The following is a 26968-nucleotide window of genomic DNA, read 5'->3' on the forward strand; positions in this document are numbered from 1 at the left end:
TGTGGCGAAAAATCGTGATGAAGGATGGTGTGGGATACCCTTAGTATGGTTGAAATATGACCATATTGAGGCAATAAACTGTAGTCTATTTTTCCCCTTAGCAAAGCAGCTTGGTTCTGAAGGTAATGTTCTAATTTGCTATCAGTATTCTTAGTTTTGGAGTGCTATTAAAAACCTTTGGAATAGTAACTCTTCATTGAGATGCTAGTGCGATGGCCTTTGACACGATATGGTGAGTCCATTTCCTCTATAAAATTCTGAATATCTGGCAATTTATTTTCAAATGGTTCCTGCTCATGCTATCGGTCCAATTGGAGATCTGCCATTAAAAATAGCATTTTTATGATGTCGGTGGACGCTCATTTAAAAATGTCCTCTAATGAGATATTCTCACACGTGTTAGGAAAGCTCCCAGTCTACTTTGACTTGTCATGGCCCCATCTTCAATACCATATGCTTCATTTACAATGATTGGAGCTACATCTTTTAGTTCAAACCAATTCACATTAACATTAGATGACGGATCTCTCCTCCACTTCACTAGTAATGCTCCCTCTACTTCAATGTCCTGCAGCATATATACATTATTATATTGAAGAAGATAAATTTTACTTACTTCTATGGTAGCTGTCATCCACATGGAGAGGTCATTATCATAATATGCGATATTTGCACCTGCAGTGAACTGTTCATGTGTAGGCCGAGAGAAATCAAATTGCTATAAACTGTGGACTTCTCTAACCAAAACAGTACACTCAGTTCGATGTAGCCTCCTTGATCTAGAATTAAAAGATGTAACACTGTGTGACTTCTAACTTATATTACCTTGTAAAGGCCACTTTGAGGGCCTAGCTCTAAGACTTCTCCCTCATACCATGTATCTAACCACTTTACATTTACTTTAGTGCCTGGAAATACCAGTCTGACCACCTGAATTATATAAACAGGAACTTTATTCAATCCTTTTTTATATTTCCTACTCAACTTATCTCCAATGATTTGGTCCATGGGTCTGCAAGTTTAAATCTGCAGTTTTAAATTATACCCTCACACAAGAATATAATGAGCCACGCCTATCTTTTACTTGTATTCATATAGAGCTGTTTCTTGCAACAAACAAAGTCATGAATATTATTATTATAACTAATATTATGTATTGTTATAAAATAAATAATTATTAATTTTCAGTGCTATCATTTAGGGTCATGTTCTACACTCCTATAGTTTTGGTAAAAATCGTGGGTTGCATTGTATCAAACAAAATGTTGACGCGCCATTTACGTTGGAAACAACTTGAGTTCTCCTCTGTTTTTAACTGCTTTAACAACTAATCTCCATGAGAAATGTAATCGTTATTCACAGACCTACAATGAAGATATTAGGACAAATGCTGATAAAAGAGATCTAGCTGCTACCTTGTCTCCATGCAAAGTTAATTCTTGTATTCTTTCTTCTGTCACCTTCTGAGGATTGACAACCATAATGTACTTGCAAATATTTCCATATGATTTCTATTCTTCTCATTCAGGCAACTGGTATCCTTACTTTCTCCAGACAGAGCTCTGGCTAGACTGCGTAACTTTACTTGTCAGGATCTTTTCATGATATTTTTTTGGAGTATTTGCTTCTAAGGAGCACAATATTCAAAAGATATCATTTTTTTCATTAGTCCATCATGACCGACTACCTAGATAGTTGATGGCAATTAACACACAGCAGGAGTACATCATGAGACAAATGTTCCTTCATTTCTGAAGGAAAATGCGCTAGTAATTAATATAAGAGATAGTAAGTTAGTTTTATAACTATGTTCTTTAAACCAAGAAATATAGTATTGTGGTTTTTACTTTCTGGATTCATGAGGTACAACCTTCTTTCTAATATAAGACTCAGATGTTCCACAGACAACACATATGTTTCCTTTTCAACAAGATAATATTCTCTATCTTTACTAGGGTTTACCAGCTGGTTCAAAAACAATAGACGCAATATGGGTGGATCCTCACTTTCCAGTAGGGGGGGGTAAAATGCAAAAAAAATGCAAAATTTCAACCAGAAAACATTTGATAACAGTAATACTAATAATGTCACTTAACAAGGGACATATATAGGTAACTCTATAAAAAATTTTCAAGTGATTTCATGATGTAGGCTGATCTCAATTTTGACATATTCCATAGTCCAATTTTAAAAATGTACATGTAAATATACAATAGAACATGTACAAGGAGTATTATAATATTTTTAAAATCTAATACAGCATTTCATTGCAATAATACTAATATCACTTCACAAGGAACTATAAAGCTATTCAATAAAGTTTCAAGTAATTTTCTGGATTTTGTTTTTGCAAACCCAATCTAAAAACTCATCCAATTTTCACTCTCAACCTTACCTCCTAATTGAAAAAAGGTTACTCAAATACCAATCTACTTTTTTAATAATCAATGTTGACAACAAAGTTACCATCTGGAGAATATTAGTTGACAATTGTGATAGAGAGGAGTTTGACGGACACTGTAAGCAGATGTTCTCCGTTGCTGAAAAAGAATTGGTGAGGAAGATTTTCTGATCGAATTAGATTGATTTTCTTATAATCTAAATCTACAATGCCTTGACAAAGTGAAAGAGCAGACTGTATGCCTTCTTCACTTTGTAGTATACCAAAAATCATTCAGATTATCTTCAGTGAATGCATAATAAGATTGGGAACTGTCCTCTTTGGTGTCCAAGTTTCTTACTGATCAAGTTTTTGAAAACAAGCAAGCCAGCTATTGCATCTGCAGCAGCATAATTGATCTGATCGATAGTTAGTATATTCTGCTCCCAATTACTACATATAACAGTCAAAGACTTGTTAAATCACGTTGTACACAATTTGATTGGTCAATCCAGCTAGACTAGTGCTGTGTTCTACAATATAATATCATAATATTATGGTAATTCATTGGCTATTCTTTAACCTAATGCCACTCTTGATGCCATATTCCTTAAGTCAACACATCCAATGGGAGAGACATTAAAAACCTTGAGCAAGACACGATTTGCATCCCGTAATATTTCCCACTCCAAACTTCAAACAACTAAAAAAGAAAAAAGGTAGTGATACTATAAAAAATGATTTCCTTCCCAAATGTATACAAAGTGGGAAACTGTCACTAAAAATTCTACACTATTTTGTAGAAACTTTTTTTAGTGAAACTTTCCGATAATACATAGAAGTTAAACAACAGTGCATGGAAATTAAACAATGGTCATTAATTAAATATCTGATATTGTATTGACATAACAGGTTCCAAATGAGCCAAAATTATATTACACCATAACCAGTTTAATTGAATGAAACATGCTGCTTTCATTTTTCAATTTCTGGATAGGCTTCAATTTTTCAATTTCTAGCTAGCTCTAGTACCAACCATTCATTCTGACTGAACAACAGCCAGGTACTGATTTTACTACCCTTTTATTATTCAATATCTCTGCTAAACTGGGAGTAACTTTATCAATTTTACATAATCTAATGAGAGCACAGTCTTATTAGGAAAGGCTAATTGTAAAGTGCCACTGGATAATGATCCTGCTGTTGTATCTTTGTTTGTTGTAATACCATTGTTAACCCACTCACAATCAAGCCCTATAAATTGACATCTTCTTTTAAACTTCTTCTTACAAAAACTCTTCACGCTTGTCTCTCTTCATCTATCAGATGAAGGTCTGTACTCATTAATATCCAGGAGTAGTTGTGGTCTTGGTAGCAATCTCTTTATTAAATTAAAAAAGGAAATCTTATTTTAAAACCCTCGATTTTTCCAGAAACCACAAAATATGTGTGTCACCATGGCAACTGATAAGATACACATAAATTATATTAAATATATATGTATGTTACCTGTAGAAGGAAAGCAGAGCCACAATAATAAATCTCCTCACCATTTTATAAAGAAAAGGTGTGGTTTATGTTATGTGAGAAAATTAGCAGGATTCTTATAATATCAAATAATAATATTCATGACAAAGCTCAGTACTTGTTTTATTAGCAGTATCAGCATATATTATAATGCAGTGAGTTTTATAGTCAGCATTCTAGCATAAAGACCTCCAATCACTGGACGAGCTGTGAAACCTTGACGGTGACCAGTATCGACATTATACTTGGAAGAAGACATTGTTTATTAGAGAATATATACACTTACGCCGTCTGTAAAAGGGCTTCGATCAGGTGTCTCATTAGCAAATTTATACACTTTAGCAGTTATGATATTTGAAAACTTTGTAAAGAGAGTTTATGTCAATATCAGAACTAATGATATATCACTAAACTGCTGACTGTTACCCATAGCAGCTGGTCCACATTAACCAATCTGTTTTTGTATATGGGATGACGAGGTCATCCATTGGTATACCATACTAATAAATATAATATAGCATATTAAATAAACTACTTAATTTCTCACTGTGTCCATTTTTGGAATTGTAATAGTTTAGTTCTTTGTCAAACACAGATTGTGGACTAAAGTCATTTGCAGTATTTGCTAGAAAGGTTTTATCACACAATATAATTATAACAAGAGTAAATTTGAATTTAAACGTTGCATACCTGAAAGACCATGTTGTATTTCAGTGACCAGGAAATCTGGTAGATCGTATGACGTCTATAGTGATCATCAGCCTAAAGACCAAGAGGAAAAGAGAGAGAGAGAGAGGATGCCACAAAGATATTATACAATGTATTACAATATCTTACTGTATCCATTTGTCATCCAATATGAATAAATTGACGACGTTAAACATCATCATAGTGATCAGCTGAGCTTGAATCTCCTTTAAGCCTAAGCAGTTGAGATGCACCCTAAAGCCACTATACCCTACATATTTAAAAGGACATGACTAAGTGAACTACAATATTACTGTTACTTTTAGCTGTAAATTCATAATTGTGTGGTGCTCCCGTCAAAGTCATCTGTGCATAGTTGGTCACCAGGGTCAGGCAAATAGACACAATAAAATCCGCCCATATTTTTTAACAGATTCCCAATATGGTGTTTAGAATGTTATGTCTTTATTTTGAAGAGACTGAACTGTAGCTGCTTATCATTAAAAGCTACAGGAGAAAAAGAAAAGTATATAATACATTCACATATACATGTAACTCACCATATTGCCTGACTCTTCAACTGCATTTGTTCTTGATTGGTTTGGGGAGTAATCACATACTATAAGAGATTATTAAAAAAATATCTCAAACAAGAAATATATCATACCAGGCCAGGTCCCAGATGATGTGGAGCCTGCAATGTATATGAGTAAGTATAGTGAAAGAGACTATTTTAAACTTACCCATGCTAGTTGTATGGAATATTACATACCATAAGTTTTTAGTGTCTTATTAGCATAATTGAGTACTGGTAGAAGTAACAATTTTGAGTGCCCTATTAATTAACAGAAATAACTAAAGTAATAATGATTAATTGTGTCTATAGTTACCCTCTGGAGCTGACCAAATGAAATGGGTAGAGGCAGGAAACAGGGACATCAACTTAAGATCCAGACAAGTAAGTTGATCCTTACAATAACGTTACTTACAGTACTAACATCACCATCACTAGATATTTCTTTAAGAAACATCCATTGTTCATTAGTGACATTATTCCCAAACAGCAACAACTCCTCCAGGGAAGCTTGCCTGCAAGCAATAAGTTAATCATTTTGTATTACTACTTACTACCTCCATGCTAATGAAGAATAGTAGCATATTCAGCTCCTCCAGTACATACACATGTTGTACTATTTTGTTATCCATTTCATTACAAATCTAAAATAAATCACCATTAGTTTCATACTCGGAAAAAATAGGCTTTGTAATAGACTCATACTCAGACTGTCTGGTATGAGGATAGTACAAACCTTTATAAACATCATCATAGGTGCATTTTTGTAAGAAGTCCTGTAAAGTTTCCATATCTCTTTTTCCAAAGTGGTACCATTTGCTGTCCCAAAGTATTTGATGGATATACTTGATCATATGATATCTGTAATCTACGCATAGTCGGTTGACCTGGTGTAACATCCCCTAGGTTCCCATGCTACAGCTATGACCCTGCCCAATTCTGATTACAAGGGCGGGGCTTGTTCTAAATATAATATAAAAGTAGTGCTCATTGTAACAGTTTTTATATAATACTTTGTCATCCATTGGTAGATCTTTGCCTTGTATAAATGCTTGTCCTTACATCAGTTGAGTAAGCCATTGTATCTGGCACAGTTTTCTCTAATATTCACATTGACATACCAATATCCTAATCATTATAAATTAACAAAAATTGATCTATTTTATATTACCCCAGTTAATTCCTATCTGTTCCTTGACCTAAATAATCCTATAATAATCAAGACATAATAAGACACTCAATAAATTTATCATAACCTGAGCTACAGTACCCATTCTCATCCCAATTGATCCTGGTGGAAGAGATACTCGTTGAATCCCAAGTAACAGGCTCATCCGGGTTAGATACCACACCCTAGTTGAAGTAAAAGATTAAAATTATAGTTATACAAATTGTTTACTACCTCTGCAGTGTTGTCATAGTAAAGTCTAATGATTATGATTTTTGTTATCAATACTCTCAATATTATATGTTAAAAATGTGATTGGTAATGGTCCTATTTTGTTCCTATCATCAACTGCATAAGCTGGCAGTACTAAACTATAAATAAAAAATAATTAATTTTGAAGTATAAAATGACATCTACATACAGTTAGTGTTAGTCTTACAACCATTTTCTACAAATACATAAACTGTCTGTGTAGGATAAACCTGTATTAATTAATAAATTAATAAAAATGATAATTAAATTGACATGTATTTAACACACAGTGAGATTAACTTGAGTCATACCATCAGGAGCCAGATCATTGTCTTTAGCCATGAACCTATACACGATATATATAGCTGCTATATTCTATATATACTAACCGATAGACTTTGCCGCGATGCTAATCATTCCAACAAACATATATAGAACCACTCCAATGTTTGGGAAAATCATCATAAAGGTGGTCTTCATTTGACCAAATGCTGTGAGATAAAAGAGTGAAGTAAAGTGACTTATCATCTACAGTATTGTCTTGCATACATACCTCAAGTAAGGCCTCGGTATCTAGTGGTAACTGAGGGTGGTCTAAATCCTGAAACAAGAGGAGATTCTCTAAGTGTTTCAGCTAGCACATAGCCAGTTGATATAAAGAATACAAGGAGAGAGAAAAAGGTCATAGCGCCACAGTTGGTCAATTTTAACAATGAATAACCGGTTTAAATCACTTAAAACAGCATATGCTCACAATTATCGCATTATGACGTTTTGATAACTATATATTATATATATAAATGTAGTCAGACAGCAATGACTATTAAAAATTAACACAAATAAAACAACTCTATTATTATTAATAATAATAAGCGGATTACAGTTTTCCATAAACAATAGTCTTTACAAAAAACTATTGCTTGTCTGTAATTTGGATGTCCTCCTGTTGACGAGGGAGTTTGTGAGGCCTGAGGTTGACCACCTCTTGGCATAAAATTTCTGTCCCATACTGGTTACTTGGTTGTTGTCTTTGATAATCCATTTGTGAATGCGATGGATAGCCCTGTGGATAAGGGTGCGTGGCCATTGGTGTGTGACCTTGTGGAGGTGGGGGTTGTTGAGGTTGTTGCCAAGCTAAAGGATTATTTTGATGTTGGTTGAAAAGTGCCAGGTTGTCGAAAAGGTTCACCTGGAGATTGAACAGAGGAAGGTCCTTGTCTAAACTGGAGTACCAGGTTGTGGACCAGATGGTCCACCAGGAGAGTGGATTGGTCTGGGGGTTACTGGTCCCAACATGGCTGAGAATGAGCTGGTCCACCAGGTTTGTGGGTTAACTATTCCGCCAGAGTGAGGGTAAAATAACTGGTCTACCAGACTGAGGGTTAACTGGTCCACCAGACTGATGGATAGACTAGTCCCCAACTGAGAATGAATGAGCTGGTCCAACCAGGTTGTTGGGGTATAACAGGTAAGAGCCAGGTTGCTGATGACCAGGATGTACTGGTCTAACAGGTTGTTGCAGATAGCCAGGATGAACAGGTAATTGTTGACTAGGTTGACCTTGTGTAACAGGTTCTGACCAGGTTGACCCTGTGCAACTGGTTGCTGACCAGGATGATCAGGTTGACCTTGTGTAACTGGTTGTGAACAGGATGATCACATTGACCTTGTGTAACTGGTTGCTGACGCAGGACCAGGATTAATTGGGTAACGGGGGGCAACCAGGGTTGTTGAATATGGATGAACAGGTTTGAACTGGTTTTTAACAGGTTGCTGACCATGTTGAATTGGTTGCTGAGTAAAATGACCAGGTTGCTGGCGATGAGCCTGGTGTGTTGACTAGGAGGAGCTTCCCGGGTCTACCTTGTCCAGCAAGAGAACTTGGAGGACCACTACTGCTATGAGTAGGGTGGTGGTCCTGCAGGCTTAGATGATGCCTCATTAACAGATGGCCACCTTTGTGAAGATGTTTGAGAAGAAGGTGGATTTTGTCGAGACTGAGGTTGGAGTGGAGGAGGCAAATTAGCAGGGAGAGGACCAGGAAGACGAACCATTTTGTAGCCTGTTTATTTGGATCAAGTCCTCGTTTATTATAAAGCTCTTGTATCTGCTGTTGTAATTGCTGAACTTTCTGACGCGATTGCTGTTCTATGTTATCTACAATTTGTCGATGTTCTTCACGATAGTTAGCTAATACTTTTATCTCTCTCTTGTATTTGAACAAGATACTGTTGACCTTGTGTTTGTATAGATTGGAGCTGTTGTCCACTCATTTGCAGCTGCTGTTGTAAGTGCTGGATGTCTTTTAGCCTGCTGAGCCAATTGTCCATGAAGAGCTTGGTTTTGCAATCTGTTCTTGAGCTAATGCATCACGTAGTGTCATTTCCAATTCTGATTGTTGTTTTCGTCTTTGTTTCTCTCCATCTGATTGAGTTTGTCCATTTGTGATTGTTGTTGATTAAACAAGTCTTGTTGTTGTGTGTAACGCTGCATTAACATAGTTTGATTACTACTAGTACTAGCTTTGTCCTTCTCTTGAAGACGTTGTTGTAATCTTAATTGCTCATTTCTTTACGTTGTTCTTCAATTTGACGAGCCTGCTGTCTTAATTGCTTTTTTTGTTCCTCAAGTTTGTTTTGTTTGACTTTGTATGGTTTTCTTGTTGACGAATTAACAAGTCCTCAAGATGAGACATAGAAGTCCCTGCGGATGTAGGTGTCTCAGAACGAACAGTGGTTACAGATAGAGGAGGTGGGCTGGAGGAGCTGCAAATGAGCCCACAATAGGAGGGAGGGTTGTTTGAATGTTCAATGGCAAGAGGAGGATCTGATGTTGGTGTTTGCCATGGCAACAGTGATGATGTTGATTTAGGAGTCCCAATTATTGCAAATGCATTAAGGTTATCTAAACCTGATGAAATGGGTGCAGCTTGCAAGTGTAGAGGTAGCATTGTACTCACGTTGGTGTGGTTTCATCTGAAGAAAATGAGGTCGGTATTGTTGGTGGCATTGTACTCACAGTAGGTGTGGTTTCCTCTGAAGATATGAGGTTGGTGGCATTATAGATATGGAACTAATAGTGGTCGGTGCAGTGGCCATTGTCATAACAGGTTTAGAAAAAACTCTGAGCTTGAGAATAAGTGCTCATGTCATTTGTACTTGTTGCTATAGCAACATCATTTGAAACCAGTGATTGTGCAATTAGAGGTGGGTCAGAAGTGGGTGGAGTTTCATAATGAAAGTCGTCATGAACTCCTTGACCTTGTGATGCTACAATAGCAGGAGATGGTACATGGTGATGAGAATCTATACCTCCTGGTCCTGTGGTTAATAGGTGTATTTCCTAGTCCTAAGAAATTATACCTCCTTGTTCTGTAGAATTCAAATTATCTGGCACTGTCACATGCGGTTCATGTTGTCCTCCTATTGAGGTAGTTGGTCCTCCTTGTAAATAGACAGGTTTAATTGGTCTTAGAGGGGGGTTGTGTGGTCAGACAATTTAGTTGCAGAAGAATCACTAGTTTGAATAATTGGAATGTTTTGCTGAGGTGGGTAAAAACTGGTTCAACTGGATTGATGGTTTCCATCCCACTGGTTTGAATGATTCTGGTGATATATTAACTGGTTTGTCCATAGTGATTCTTCTGATGATGGGGTAATCCCTGTAGGAACATCAGAATTTTATATTTTCATTTTCTGAAGTGGCTGTGGTCAATTTATTAATTTGTTGGTCTTGTTTTTTCTTCAATTCTAATATAAGGTTGTGATACTTCATCTCCGTTGTCAGTTGCCAGAAAAGAAGGAAGTGGCTTCTTGAGGATAGGTCCTCCACGTAAATTAGCATTTTTAGGTGGTTCTCATGGAGGTTGCATATTACCCTCATTAAAGTGGGTTGGGAGTGTGGTCATCAACATGTGAAGGACCTTGAGATAATTATGTATCATAATGAATGGAATGATTAATTAAAACAATTTTCTTACTATCAGGAAACTTGTATAGTAGGGTCCAGGTATGGGTCCAGCAGGTCCAGCTCATGGGACCTGTAGGTCTGGGTGGAGGTCCAGGTATGGGTCTATAGCATAGAGAGCAGTAGGTCCGGTGAATGTGCTGTAGATCCTCTTGGTACAGGTGAAAAGTATTTGAGCGTTCCAGAAGAGGACTACGTCTAAAGGAAGTATTAATGAATTTAATGTTAAATATAATTGTATGATATCATTTTACCTTTCTATATTGTTTCTCTCTTTTCTTCTAGTGTTACAAACTTCCATACAACGTTTGTGAGTCTTGCAACACTCTCTGCTAACTTAGAATAAAAACTAACCCTTCACTGAAAAAAGATGGAATAAGTAAATTAGTAGTACAGGAGAACTTACATTATCTTGGACTGTAGAAATGTAAAGTTACCAGCAGATTTAGCCAAACTATTAAAACCATTCTTCTTGTCTACAATGCGTCATTACCCATTAATAACAGGAGAAAAAAACTACTTGTCTGAATGCTCTAGAGGCTTGTCTTAGTTTGACTGCTTAGCATTAGCCTCAGTAAGTGCTCTGTTGTACAACAAAATGATAGCATCTCATAAAACAGATCCCTCCATTAACATACTTGTATATATCCTTTTCTTGAGCTGTTAGATTCTGTCGTATGTACACTCTGCCATTTCTCTATGTCTCTTTACATGTTTCTTTTCAATCACGGCTTCTTGACTGGTAGCAGTCTCTCCAATTACAACCACGATAATATCATATCCTGTTCATTTGGTCACGTAATTGACCCACTAAACTCTGACGTTGTTCTTTCATTTCATTCACTTTACCCTAGTTAATTCAATTTTTAAATAAATTAACTAACATTAACACACTCACTAGTAACATATGCCATCTTTCACCTCTAGAATCTTCGGGAACTAAGGTTAAATAATGAATTGCTATTACAACAAGTGCATACTGACCATCAAGAAGATTAGAGTTGGAATAGCAACACTAAAGAATTTGTCTTTCCCGCCAATAATAGCGATTAGGTGAGTGCTGAGTAAACATATTACTTAATTCAGTGTTTGATTTTTTCCCTGGGGGGGGGGGGGTGGGGGGGAGAGATGATCATTGCTATATAACAATTTGCTTACAGCTTGTTTATGTATTTTAACAAAGATTCAATTCTTTCCAGAGAGTTGCACAACTTGAGACTCAGGTCTAGTTCCATGACGTTCCTGCAGTATGAAATATTAGAAATACAGGTCTCAGTCTTTATACTACCTGAAACTCAGACTCCTCCTTTGTTTCATCCTCTTTTCTTTGAGGAGATCTCAGACAACTGTTTCTCTCACACGTTGTGAAAGATTCTCAACTCTTATATTGAAATATATCATAAGGTTAAGTCTTTGATGTGCATTACCTTCAATTTTGATCTGTAATTCTCTGATGGCCTCTCCTTTGCTCTGAATTGGGCGATGTTGAGACATCAGTTCAGCTATTAAATACAAAAAATTAACATCCACAGTTACATGTACATAGTTACATCACACATACGTGGTAAGGCTGGAGAATCAGTTCTAAACGATCAATTTCATCACATTAAGAGATGTCATAAATTTACTAAATAGAGATAACTAAGTAAAGAAGAACTATCACTACTACTTCAGTTCTTCATCTTTTTCTCATCTACTGATGATACAATTGATCTTAACAATTTGGCTTTTCTTCACTGAAAGGAAGCAGAACTTAGATCAACTTTATATATATCAAGTACCTGTATATTGAAGCAGCTTCATATCCCTCATGGGAATTAGTCTTGCAAAAATATCGGAGCCTTAGTTTTGGGATCAGATGGTTTGAATAATTACTGGTTCACCAACTCAACACCTGGATATGAAAAAAAACCTGAAATATTTTATGGACTCATTCTCATACCAGGGGGGGGGGGTGCTGGTTCCAATGTTTCCAGACTTGGAACAGTTCGTAAATACTTGTTCATTTTGTTTCATTTGATTCTTGCAGTCTATAATTAAAGATTAAAAACAAAATAACAAAGGAACCTACTCACACTTGAGAGTTAAAACTCAGTTAAATTCTTAACAGCATCTTTGCCAGCATCAGAAGTTTCCTCGTGGAAGTTTACCAATAGACTTTACTTTGTCGAGTGCCAATTGTTGGGAAAGCAATCTAAAGATACATCATCATAACATCACAATACAACATAAAATACCATATATCCTAATTAGCTTGTTTCTTTCCATTGAATTGGCCTGATATAGCTGTTGACAGATATACATAAAGATATGACAACATAATAGATGTGATGACATAGTTACTAATACTGTTGACAACTTACATGAGCAATAGCACGTAATATGAACAATTTTATTTGTAATAGTTTGGTCCAGTCTTTGGTGCTTTTTTTAATAACATTAGCTCCACCCTCAGATTCCAAAACCATACCACAGACTGGTAATATTGTGAGACCTAACACAAAAGATCAACATTATTATATTTTTAAATGTTTTTTAGTACTTTCATAGCAATTTGGAAATATTAAGGTTTTTCACTTTCGATAAACCCTTTAATGACTTTTTCAACAATACATTCTTGAGCTTGTCCCTAAAAAATAAGACTGAAACTGAAACTATAATGTTAAATCTGATTCCCTACCAACATGAGATTTTTATACATTTCAATTAATTGAGAAGTAATATCATTACAACCACAACCTCCAAGATGTTCCTAAGAGTTGAATAGGAATTAGGACATAATATAGCACAGAATGAGATATACTAATATCAACAGAATGAGGATAAAGGCAGTATTAGAATGAGAACGTACAGAAAAAAGTGTAAGCTCCTGCAGAGCACTGATAATGAGTAAGTGCTTCTTCATATCTTGCTCACTGATGACTTACCATCTTTTTCCGCCCATTGAGAATGAAGTGCCCCTATTATGGCAAGCCCTAATTAACAATATATCAATTTCAAGATTATTTACCAATATTATATAAAAATTGAAGCCATTTCTCTATGCAATCCTTCTTGATGATATTCTTCACCGGTATATATCTTTCCTGTATAGAGAAATCATATGCAAATCACATGACCACAAGATAGTCACTGATCACACTAAATATACCAGATTGGTATGCTAAGTAATGCATGGAACTTTAATTAGAGATGATCAATGACCTAATTATAATGTGATTCATACCAGTATAAATCTATTCAACTATATGTTAAGCATTCATTTTGCTTACCATGTAAATACAATAGGTATTGGACCTATAGTTCTCTTGTGGGAAACGTGATTTCAATAAATGTATTTGAGCATAATATCTTCTTAAAATATTACAACCAGAATAGTCTCTACTAGCGCTTGAGAGCACCCTAATAGATATCAATGACTAATTAACCAAAAAAGAGGGTGTGTCATTACATACTTCTCGTAACTGATTAAACTGTTGTATTTCATTTGCAAAACTCCGGCATTTTCTTCATATTGAGATGCTATTAACTATAAAGAGATAAAGATGGATCTTTGTTATAGTACAGCTTACTGGTTTCAATGCTTGAAAGTTACTTCTTTTGCTCTCTTTATGGAGAGACTTATCATTGGGGGAGAGAGGCCATTCCCAAGAAGCAGCCATTGTTGTTTGTTCTGTCGCGTCTAATGAAGACAGGATTCTGGACAACTAGACTTCATAGAATCAGTGCTATACTCAGCCCTAGTTGTCTACGGAAGTACAAGCAGGTCCGCCACACCTTCTAATTACAACTGAAGAGCATAAATATGCAAACTGCGCATGCTCACTTTGCAAGCACACACGTGGTCATTGTAGATAAAGATGCTAGAGTTCTCAATCGTCTTGCATTGCTTGGTTTTTGGACTGGCTGCAACTTGAGCATTTTGTTAATTCAACACTGTATAATGGTAAATATCGATTTTAACACTATTGCAATCACATGATTATCACGTACAGTGGATGGTGGTGAGAGAGTAGTCATATTTTTTGATAGGTTCCGTGGAGTATTGCGGAGTGTACTGGAGAGGGTACACATTTTCTAATTCCGTGGGTACAAAGACCAATTTATTTTGGCATACGTAGCAAGCCTCGTAATGTCCCAGTTGTTACTGAAGCAAAGGTATTATGCAAACCTACTGGTTTCTTTAGTTCAATAATTTAACCCTTTAGATCTTCAAAAATGTTGACATCACTCTTCGATTATTGTTTTCGTCCAGAGATTGACAAATTGCCGTGGATTTTTCGTAATGTGGGTGTGGACTATGATGAAAGGGTTCTCCCCTCAATTACAACTGAAGTCCTCAAAGCAGTAGTCGTATGTTTAATGATGTAATATTATAATAAATTTATAATAATTTAGGCCCAGTTTGATGCTAGTGGTTTAATTACACAACGTGAAGTGGTTAGTATTCTTATATTATGTTATATAATTTTTAATGTCTTGTGCAGGTATCTCAAAGAGTTAGTGAATGTTAATAGACAGAGCTAATACATTTGGTATTATTCTTGACGACATTTCTATTGTAAGTAAAATATCAGAACATTGGGTTTTATGTAGTCCATATGTTTTCAGACACATTTGAGTTTTGGACATGAGTTACACGGCTGTTGAATGAAACAAGTCGTAAGTTATGTATAATGCAATATGTCGTGGATTGACTTCTACTTGTTTTTGGTTTTCAGCTCACAAGAGGCAGAAAGAGCTCGCTTTCTTGTCGAAAGGTGAAGTTAACTTTGTAATATCTTTGTGTTTATATACTTCATCTTTTATGGCAGAGCAATACAAACAGGCGCCATTATCACAGCTGAAGGAGATGCTAAAAGCTGCAGAGTTACTTGCTAAATCTTTTAATGAAGCAGGAGATGGTCTGATTGAGTTAAGACGATTAGAAGCATCTGAAGAAATTGCTGGTACTCTATCTCGATCACGCAATGTTGCTTATTTACCCGGAAGTGGCCAACCTACTATTGTCCATACCACCATAAATGGACAATAGTTAATTAATTAATTGTGTATTAAATCATTTTTTTCTGTGATGACACCTTTATTTAGACATATAATACTAGAGTGATCTAGTTTAAATAATACTCATATTATGTATGTATTACTAGATTGTTCTTGCAACTACTCGTCATTAGCAAAGTCTGCTGGGTTCTTTCTTTGTCTCCTGTGAAAGTCTTTAGTGCCAAAGTGATACACCAGCCCTGCTATGATAATCCTGGTGATACATAAAAGACATTATCAAAGAATCTTCTTAACAAGTTCCCTGGACTTCGTCTGAACATTCCAGCAAGGCTCTCTGTTCGTATGGAGATAGAGAGTATGTAATGACATGACGAACTCGTACTCCCAGTGTTCCCCAATCTTTGTGACCCATATCTGTGAAAGGAGAAATTGGGCATCAATTAGAGAAACCTCTCTGACTTATGCTTATATTAATAGTTATTCTATATTGTTATAAGACAATACATTTTAATGTTTGAGAACTATACCTAAAAAGTTACTGTCAATCCAAGATATTCAGTTAAACTTACTTGAAGATCACCTTGGAAAATTAGCTAGGGCGTGGTAATGAGGTGGGCGTGTTCAATTGAACTTTGTACCACGAGATTGCATTTTCAACAAAAGAAGCAAAAAATAAGAAAAGATGTCGAGTGAAGGTCAAGAGTTAAAGGCTGGCCATCCACCAGCTGGTATAGTGATATTATATTATGTTATTTTTTATTGTGTATGTTCTAATAGTTAAGGCTGGAGGTATAGAGTAGTTACTAACACAGACATAAAGATCAAGATTCAGATGCTTACGATGAAAATACAAAGACTCTGTTAATCCCATTGGATCAACCAAGTACATCAACTTTTATATCACATATCGTTTATTATACTACTATAGAGTTGAGATCAGACAAGATGTGTCATTATCTGGAGGACTAGTGGTAGCAGTAAGTAATACAGAGATCTATATTGAAATAATAATTATTTGTTGCTATAGGAAAGTAAACAACAACATAGTGAAGCCATAAGAAGTTATCACGACAAACCACAACCATCTTATGAGAAGCACCATGCTTCTATGAAACAAATGCAAATCAACCAACCAAGGAAAAACTAAACTAGTTTTTAAAACTGGTTTTACCTGTTGAGAAAAACATGTAACAATATCACAATGTCATGTTTTGTAAATTTCATATCAACGTTTGGTGTTTTTGGTCATTTATTACATTTAATTAACATCTTGTTGAACTAGTTTGTTTGTCTAGTATGACCAGTTTTTTCTGACCGTCCTTTAAACTCTAAAACTACATAATCTAGTCGCCATTTTCCATTACACTGTGTGGCATATGAATGTACATAGCCTGCAGACCTTTTACCGCTAACAGGAATAGAGATCTAATGTTGTATGACATTGAATTAAAATTTAAATGTAACAATTCTATTTACTTCTGCATGTCTGTAGTAATCCTATTGTGTTTATCATTCATCGTAAAGTCTGAAATCGTAGGGCTCTCCCAGTAAATACATTGCTCTCTCATCTCGTTTCAGTGCTTCAACTGCTGCAGTATATAACCACTTGATGCTAGTTTCCCTATGACATCAATACACAATGAAATACAACATACAAGGATATATGACATTAAGCTGTACTTTGTATTAAGTAATAGAGTACTGTACATCCAGATACAGATAATACTGCACCATACAGAGCTGCTCTCTTTAAAAAGTCAACTTTCAACATTGAATTTTTTAGGACAGCCCAGCCACGCCCCAGATAAATATAATTAACCCACGCCCTGCGTCATTCTGTAAATAACTTTGTGTCATGTTTTTCCTCATAGTGACTGGTTTATTTTAGGAAGTCTTTATAGGAATAGACTGACTGCTATGCCTTCTCGTAAGACTCGGTACACTCGTTTAGAAACAGACGAGGAGTCCAACAGTAACAGTGATGATGAAGCTCCACCCACTCATGTACACTTCAGAGCTCTCATAATATCAAAGGTATTGTAAACCAGTTATTAAAACAAGCTAAACAAACTTGATTTTTATGTCCTTATAGCTAGTCGATGGAATCACATTGAAAATCTTGATGAATTTTTTGACAGGGTAAGCTTATTCACTTCATTATTATCGTACATGTCCTGTGTGCTATATTATGTGGTACATGTCCTATGTGCTATATTATGTGGTACATGTCCTATGTGCTATATTATGTGGTACATGTCCTATGTGTTATATTATGTGGTACATGTCCTATGTGTTATATTATGTGGTACGTGTCCTATGTGTTATAATATGTGGTACATGTCCTATGTGTTATATTATGGTGGTACATGTCCTATGTGTTATATTATGTGGTACATGTCCTATGTGTTTATAATATGTGGTACATGTCCTATGTGTTATATTATGTGGTACATGTCCTATGTGTTATATTATGTGGTACATGTCCTATGTGTTATATTATGTGGTACATGTCCTATGTGCTATATTATGTGGTACATGTCCTATGTGTTATAATATGTGGTACATGTCCTATGTGTTATATTATGTGGTACATGTCCTATGTGCTATATTATGTGGTACATGTCCTATGTGTTATATTATGTGGTACATGTCCTAGGTGTGTTATATTATGTGGTACATGTCCTGTGTGCTATATTATATGGTACATGTCCTATGTGTTATAATATGTGGTACATGTCCTATGTGTTATATTATGTAGTACATGTCCTATGTGCTATATTATGTGGTACATGTCCTATGTGTTATATTATGTGGTACATGTCCTATGTGTTATATTATGTAGTACATGTCCTATGTGTTATATTATGTGGTACATGTCCTATGTGTTATATTATGTGGTACATGTCCTATGTGTTATATTATGTGGTACATGTCCTATGTTTTATATTATGTGGTACATGTCCTATGTGTTATATTATGTGGTACATGTCCTATGTGTTATGATTATGTGGTACATGTCCTATGTGTTTTATATTATGTGGTACATGTCCTATGTGTTATAATATGTGGTACATGTCCTATGTGTTATATTATGTGGTACATGTCCTATGTGTTATAATATGTGGTACATGTCCTATGTGTTATATTATGTGGTACATGTCCTATGTGTTATAATATGTGGTACATGTCCTATGTGTTATATTATGTGGTACATGTCCTATGTGTTATATTATGTGGTACATGTCCTATGTGTTATATTATGTGGTACATGTCCTATGTGTTATATTATGTGGTACATGTCCTATGTGTTATATTATGTGGTACATGTCCTATGTGTTTATATTATTTGGTACATGTCCTATGTGTTATATTATGTGGTACATGTCCTATGTGTTATATTATGTGGTACATGTCCTATGTGTTATATTATGTGTACATGTCCTATGTGTTATATTATATGGTACATGTCCTATGTGTTATAATATGTGGTACATGTCCTATGTGTTATATATGTAGTACATGTCCTATGTGTTATATTATGTGGTACATGTTCTATGTGTCATATTATGTAGTACATGTCCTATGTGTTATATTATGTGGTACATGTCCTATGTGTTATATTATGTGGTACATGTCCTATGTGTCATATTATGTAGTACATGTCCTATGTGTTATATTATGTGGTACATGTCCTATGTGTTATATTATGTAGTACATGTCCTATGTGTCATATTATGTAGTACATGTCCTATGTGTTATAATATGTGGTACATGTCCTATGTGTTATGTTATGTAGATATATTACTATTTAATGAATCATGTTTAATGGCCATTCTACTCAAATGATTTTCTGGAACTTGTGTAAGTAAAACTCTAATATTATCCTCTTCATTTAATGTTTACACACATTTTTGTTGTTTACAGACATTTGCTTTTGTTTGTTTGTTTGCTGCTTTTTATTTTGACTTGTTTGAACTTCAAAAATTTATTCGCTGACAATATCTACACTTACGATAATGATACAAAAAATGAAGTAATTAAAAATGTAGCACTTAACGATATCATTATATTTGACAATTTGACAAAGTAAGAGAATAAATTACATAACACAAACAATAATATAACAATTGTTCTTTAGCATTAATCCTGTATTGGTCTTCATATTGCTACTTGCCTTTATTTTCTGGTTTCATCGGTTCTGTAAAATGATTTGGAGGTTTTTCAAGTTCTGGGAAATTCGTATTTTCTATTCAGAAGTTCTCGAATTCCATCAGTGAGTGGGCAGTATTTTAAAAGACAATGAACATAGTATGAGGTAATGATTTTATCTATTTTTTTTATAGTCTGAATTACGTAATTATAACTGGCATGATGTATTCAACGATTGAAAGAAGCACAAAATGATATATAAATGAACATCAGAAAACAAGAACTTACTGAACTAGGTATGATATTATCTCTTTATCTACTATTACTTATTGGTTCTTAGATGTTTATCACAGAATGTTGCGTTTCAAGAATTATTTGGTTGCCATGGTGAATAAAGGTGTACTGCCTTGTAAAATTTGGGTGCCTTTCTTTGGAGAGAAGTGAGTATTACACTTATTGGTGCCTCTGACCTTTGAAATTTTTAATAGGGTTTTCTTTACAAAGGGTTTAAAATATAATTATGAGTTGCTATTGTTTTGTGAGTTAATGTTAGCAATGGGTCTGATAATATTTTTGTATTGTGTAGGGGGACCTGGAGCAACCTTTTAAAATAATTATTATCTCCGTGAAGAGTATAAGTCAGCTAATAAAAAGGTAAGTTCAGGATATCTTTGGATATTTTTGAATACTAATGTATTTTTTCTACCATTTAGATATGCATTGGTACAAAAGTAAGCCATAGATCTCAAATATTATTACCAATGTGGACATTGTTTTTATAGATTACGATTTCGTATTGCTGTTTTGGCACTCATCAATTTGATTTTTCTCCCATTGTGTTCCTCTATCAAATCTTATATTCATTCTTCTCTTATGCTGAAGTAAGATTCTTTACAATCTTATAAATATCTACACATCCTAGCTTTTAAAACGTCAACCTGGTGTATTTGGACGACGTCGCTGGTCCCTCTTTGGTAGTGTATTTCTGAGACATTTTAATGAGTTAGATCATGAATTAGTAATGAGACTTAATAGAGCATATGAACCAGCTGTCAAATACATGGATCTATTTGTATTACCCGTGGCTACAATCTTGGCTAGGTGTGTCATTATATAGAGATCAGTCATTATATTCTGTATAGAAATATAGCCTTTATTTGTGGCTCGGTTTTGGCTGTATTACTAACTCTTACAGTAATACAAGAGGATCTACTGACTGCACATAATGTCTTGACAACTATTACAGCTCTAGGTAAAGTAGATTATGATAACAATTTAAGTTAATCTTTTATTAGGGATTGTTGTGACTGTTTGTCGGATCTTCATACCTGATGAGTAAAGAGAATACTTGTAGTTATAATATCATTATGAAAATAATATCTGTAGCATCTTATTAGAGACCCCAAGGAATTGATGTCATTGATATTATCTGAAATTCATTTATATGCCTGATCTGTGGAAAGAAAAACCTCACACTGTACAAGTAAGAATGAATGGATAAATAGACAAATGAATGGATGAATAAATTGGTTTAATGGACAGATACTTATATATTTATTATATTAGGTCAGTGGTCAATTTGGTCAAGTTTTTTCAATTCACAATGACATATTTATTGGATGAATTGTTGAGTCCATTGATAACACCTTTTGTTCTTTACTTTCGTTTGAGAGACAAATCACAAGATATTATATTGACTTCTTAGAAACTTCACTATTGATGTATCAGGTAAATAATTATTATATAATATACAAGGTTTTACCCTTAGTGTACAAGGTGTTGGTGATGTGTGTTCATTTGCTGAAATGAACTTGAGGAAACATGGACATCCTGATGTAAAGAGAATGTTTTAGAGGATAATGTTTATCTCTCTTTAGTGGCAAGAAAACTCACAGCTAAGTCATGCTAATCAACATGAACAAGCTGAACTCGGCAAAACTGAAATATCATTGATTCAATTCTCAGTAAGTTATGTGATCACATTGTGTAGATATCATGTGATTGATTTTTGCATGTCATGTGATATTTGTATGGACGTCATGTGATTTATTATTTAATAGCGTAACAATCCTCACTGGGAGGCTGGTGACGATGCAAATATGTTTTATGAGTCAAATGAAGGAATCAAGTTAGTTTAAGAGTTACATGTTTCTCTCATTATGTTTTTTGTAGTGGAAGAAATACAGCAAAGTATTCATGGTTCTCTCAGTCAACCCTCATCTCTACCTCATGTATCATCACCAGAGGGACCCCCTCAATCATTGCCTCATCAAAGTCAGGAGCAACTCCTCAAGGAGGAGCATCCAGTCTCAGTTGTGTGATGTTAGACTCCATGTCAACCTCAATATGGCATCAACAGCAAGTACAATTGCTGAAAACGATCTGGCCCCTTTACATTTACATAAGGTACGAGTAAGCCCCTGTAATTAGGTCTATAATTATTATTATTGTACTAGATTCATGATGTCTCTCAAAAGCTAAGAACTTCCACTCAACCTACTGCTCCACCCCACTTCTTCCTATCATCCACCACCACCTATAACACAACATAGTGGTACAACAGGATTACACTAACTGTATATGATCCATACCCACCAAGTGACTCATCTCTTAGTTCTACTGATGTCAGATTGGACACTGGACACACACAGGATAGTGGCATCAGATTACAGGAACCTCTTTTACCAAGAGATGATGACCCGCCTACTTCTCCTTATGGATCAAAACAGTAATGTACCAAATTTGACAATTTGAGTTCTTTTTGATTTATATAATAGATAGAGGAAATACTCTTTAAAAGATTATATTTTATCAATGACATTTATTAAACCATATATTGTGTTTTATTAATTTTCAGTAGGAGTTGCAAAATATTGAAATATTGATTCAAATGCATACCATGAAGTTTCTTCATGTGTTTTGTGTACCTGTTATAATAAAGTTAGTTTTATATTTACCAATAATATCACTATACCAGCTGATACTCTCTTAACATCATTACGTGACAAAGATTCTTGAGGTGTGTCCAATGGGTCAGCACTAGAGACCCAGTTAATAGCATGCTACACAATAGAGCAATGCCATAAACAATTATTATTATTAAAAATTTACCAGACTAATCCATCTCCTAGCATTTCTAGGAATGTTGTGTGAATCTAAATCATGTACTGAGTCAGTGAATGCTATTTTTTGAACTCTTTTATGAAAGTCATCAAAAATTCCTTCATCTAAAGAAGTGACGGGACCATAATACTGCATCACTTTTTTGGATCACTTACTGTTTCCATGACAACCACTCCTCCATAGCTGTGAGCTACAATATCAATACGTTTTGCTTGAGATTTGCTAATAAAATGTCTCCAAACATACTGTCCATGACGTTCAGGAGTAGAACTACCCTATAGTAAGGGAGACAACAGTAAGGCGTGGCTCGACTGCATGCAAATCATTTTCCGCATAATTCGGTATTATTCCCCGTATATTCTTCTAAAGTGCGTGAAGTTAGAGCTCCTTCGAATTCGAAAGCATCTCCCTCTCTCTATCTTCCAGAAGCTGAATCACTCCATCTTAATTGATCTTCTTTTGTTTAAATAGTTTTCTTCTCAGATCACAAGTGCTTATTTGCTCACTCAAATCTCGAAGCTAATAATACTCAAGCTGTCAAAAATCAAGATGGCGGATGCCAGCCCCAATAGCACTAAAGATCTCGAAATAGTGGAAGTGGTTGATGAATCCAAAGATTCGGGAATGGGGAGGAAGGGAAGGATATAGGGGAGGTGAAAAAGAGGATAAGATGAAATAGTTATAGAGACAAATGATGAGTTAGGTGATAATAATTCGAAAAGTGACAAAGGATCAGAAAAAGATTTTGAAGCGACTACAAATCTGACACAAGTGCTATGGACGCTCGATCAATACGTTCTCGAGTCTTTGTTGGACATTTGAATACAGAGAGAGCTTCACGTCGTGACCTAGAGAAATTGTTTAGTTCTTGCGGCAAAAGTTATCGCTATATCATTGCTTAATGGTTATGGATTTGTACAGTTTTGATAATAAGAAAGTGCTCGAAAAGCTATCGAAGAAGTTCATGGTACACCTTTCTTTGGGCATGAAATTAGGTGGCATATTAAGTGATTTATATTAAGTTTAATATATAGTATAATTGAAACCGTTAATAACCCTCTTTATGCTAGCATCGATATTACAAACAGTTTTGAGTTTTATATGCTAAGCATTTAAAGTATTTCGTGCTAAGTTTAATTCTTTATACAGCTATGCTATAACAACATATGATTTTAATATCGTTTCTATTTTAGTGGTTGATAAACCAGCTGCATGGAAACGACTTGATGGAGGTAAGTAATAATTACTATATATATATTAAATGTTTGTGATATCTCTTAGAAAATCCTAAAGAGCCTAAACCTTGGCCAAAAGATCCAAAAGACCTTTTGTACCCGATGATGATGATGATTATCATCGTAGTAACAGAAGAAGAGAACGTAGACGAGGGATGACTTTGCAGAATATGACGCCTATTATTATGATTATTATGAGGATGTCCCTCCTCGTTATCGAGATCCATACTATGAACGCTATCTTGAAATGAGATATATGGAGGAGAGACTTGCTGAAGATATCGAAACGATTATGGACGCTATTATGATAGGTATCCATCACCTGCCAGTCGATATCCTGACTACAGAGAACGTGGTCGCTATGGTGACCGATACAGTGACCGATATGAACCTCCAATGGTTCGATATGACCGTCCAAGAGATGACGAGTATGATCGAAGACGTCCATTTGATAGCTATTATCATTGAATGACAGCTTTTTGTTTCTTGAGCAACTACTTCTTGTTGAGCCTTTTATCTATTGTGTATATTGTGCTGTTATTGTCTTCTTAAGTTTTCTTATACATCAAGTTTAATGGCTTGCATTGTATATATTGGCCTTTTCATAGCATGCTATTTACAGGATTGAATTGCCCTCCCCCTTTATTAAGAGGAGGGGCAGTGTGTGTGGTTTGTGTTCATACCCTAATATTAATCTTCTTGCCTTTGGTTTCTATGTGGTTTTCTGTTTCCATTAAAACCACAACACCATATCCCTCCTATTATAGTTAAATACTTTAATTTACTGATATCCTCAGCTTACTCTCATAGCTCGTTTAATAAAGGGTAACTGTGTTCCACTATCTAAACAGTCATTCATTATCAATCTATAAATAGTACAACATGAGTCAATTGAAATAGTGTTATTTTTAGAACTTGCCTTCTAGACCATTGCCTGCTCTAACTACACCACTACCATGTATAAATTATCATTAACTTGACTGGGTTAGTAAAAGCATCTTCAGATGCAAGAAAAAAGATTGTGCTTCATTTTTTTTGTGATATCAACCTGTAAATTTTATGACACATTTATAATTATTACTAGTCTTACTGGAATAATATGTCTCTTTAAATGTGTCTCTGACTCTAACAAGTTGTACACCTCTTCTGTAATCACCTAATAACAATGGTAATTGAGTTGTTCAATAGACTATGAATAGATTGATAATGTACTAATAATTATATTGATGTTATAATGGAATACAATATTATTTATAAATTGTACAGATGTACTTGGCATTTAAATATTAACTTACTACTACTACAGTTCATTGATTTGTACAATTTATAATATGTTGTACATTATTATAAATTCTGAGATATTAAGGTAATGTCATTCACAATTTACAAGTTAGTTTACGCTGCTACTTGTACTAAATTCTAGTTTATAAAATGCATACATAATTAAAGAAATTGTGCAAATTTACAAAATGTAAGACTAATACTTCAATGAACTATAATTATATTTTAATCCTAATTATAAGAGCTGTATAAAACATGGACTAGATGTTATACTTACCTCTCCTAATGCTTCGTAATGTTTCTGATTAAATTCTCTGTTACCTTTTTCAACTTCAAATATAAATGGCTCATCAGTTTCAATATTAAGCAAACGTTGTCCTATTGTAACAAACTATTAATGTCTCATAAAAATTGAGACAATTCAACCTTTAATTGATACCCAAATCCCTCTAGTGTTGTTGAAAACCGATACTTTCCAGATTTAGTGAGCATAGCTTGTGACTGTATGGGTTTAGTGGGGTGTGGCTTGTGATTGCAACTCTCCAGGAATGGCTTTGTCATTGGGTTGTGACTCTTCTGTCTCATTCCCCTGTGACATCATTTCTATTGTTTTCATCATTCTTATCAGGATCTACATCCATTTCTACAGTGTTCTGAGAATCACTGATACACATTTCGGAATCTACATAAATTCATATAAGGAATAGCCATTTGCCATAGCAACAATGCATTTTTGACTATGACCTGTGTGTTCTTTACCTTGAGATCCTTCCATATCTGATGAGCTTCTGCAAAATCCACTCTCAAATTTTTTCTCCCAGTGTCAATGACAGGAGTACAATTATTCCAGAGATAATAATATTCATGATATCATAAACAGGCGTAAGGGAGGTGTGTTTGATAAGCCACACCTATCGTCAGATCGGGTGATGTGGTTGAGAGTTCAGTTTTACCTAAGCACAGAGTGTCAAAATGAAGAGTCTTCGATTTGTATTTGTTGTCTTATCTCTAGTACTACTAGTGAGTGATAATGTACGAGTATTTTCCGCTCCTTTAAAAGACTAGCGAATTGGTACGCGATCGCCTATTTCGACTGAAGGAGTTAGAAGGCAAAGCGAAAATAAAAGTCTTCTGTGATTTTTGTTCAGTAGCTGTGGATACCATACGAAAACTAGCTGAGTTAAAGACATCAGAAAAACTTATAGAATATGCAGTCGCTAAAGTATGTGAAACTATGCACATTGAAGATCACTATGTTTTGTTCATCAATAGTTTCCAGTATTCAAGGTATTAAAATCAATTTAGTGTTTTCTAACACTAGTCACTATTACCATTTTATTACAATAGGATGAGGTGCTTTACGTTTTTTTGATAACACTGCTCTTTCAACTCGTGAAATATGTGGTACTGTTCTTAATGGTAACTGCGGCCAGACATATGACCCATTTAATCAAACATGGTCTATACCCATTCCTGGTGGTAAACCTCCTGTTGTTCCTCCTTCTCCTCCAAAGGTAAATAAATATTCTTCAAATGTGCATACTATGTGTGCTCATCATGTGCAATACATGTGTTAACACAGACAATAAATCATCCTATTTTGAGGATATATAGTATAGTGT

General features: G+C 34.9%; 1 protein-coding gene and 1 pseudogene across 1 annotated transcript; one reads left to right on the forward strand and one right to left on the reverse strand.

Annotated features, from left to right (window-relative positions):
* Positions 1-8536: 8536 nt before the first annotated feature.
* LOC121392356 lies at positions 8537-22028 on the forward strand (annotated as a pseudogene).
* A 170-nt stretch (positions 22029-22198) lies between these two features.
* On the reverse strand, positions 22199-26121 carry LOC121392357 (cotranscriptional regulator FAM172A-like). The gene is given in 9 exon segments (XM_041523596.1): positions 22199-22243; positions 22986-23105; positions 24749-24823; positions 24868-24931; positions 24981-25027; positions 25029-25089; positions 25130-25221; positions 25624-25724; positions 26106-26121. Coding segments are annotated over 9 exon segments (621 nt in total).
* Positions 26122-26968: the final 847 nt, after the last annotated feature.

Source organism: Gigantopelta aegis, unplaced genomic scaffold, assembly GCF_016097555.1.
Source record: "Gigantopelta aegis isolate Gae_Host unplaced genomic scaffold, Gae_host_genome ctg3653_pilon_pilon, whole genome shotgun sequence".
Lineage (NCBI taxonomy): Eukaryota > Metazoa > Mollusca > Gastropoda > Neomphalida > Peltospiridae > Gigantopelta > Gigantopelta aegis.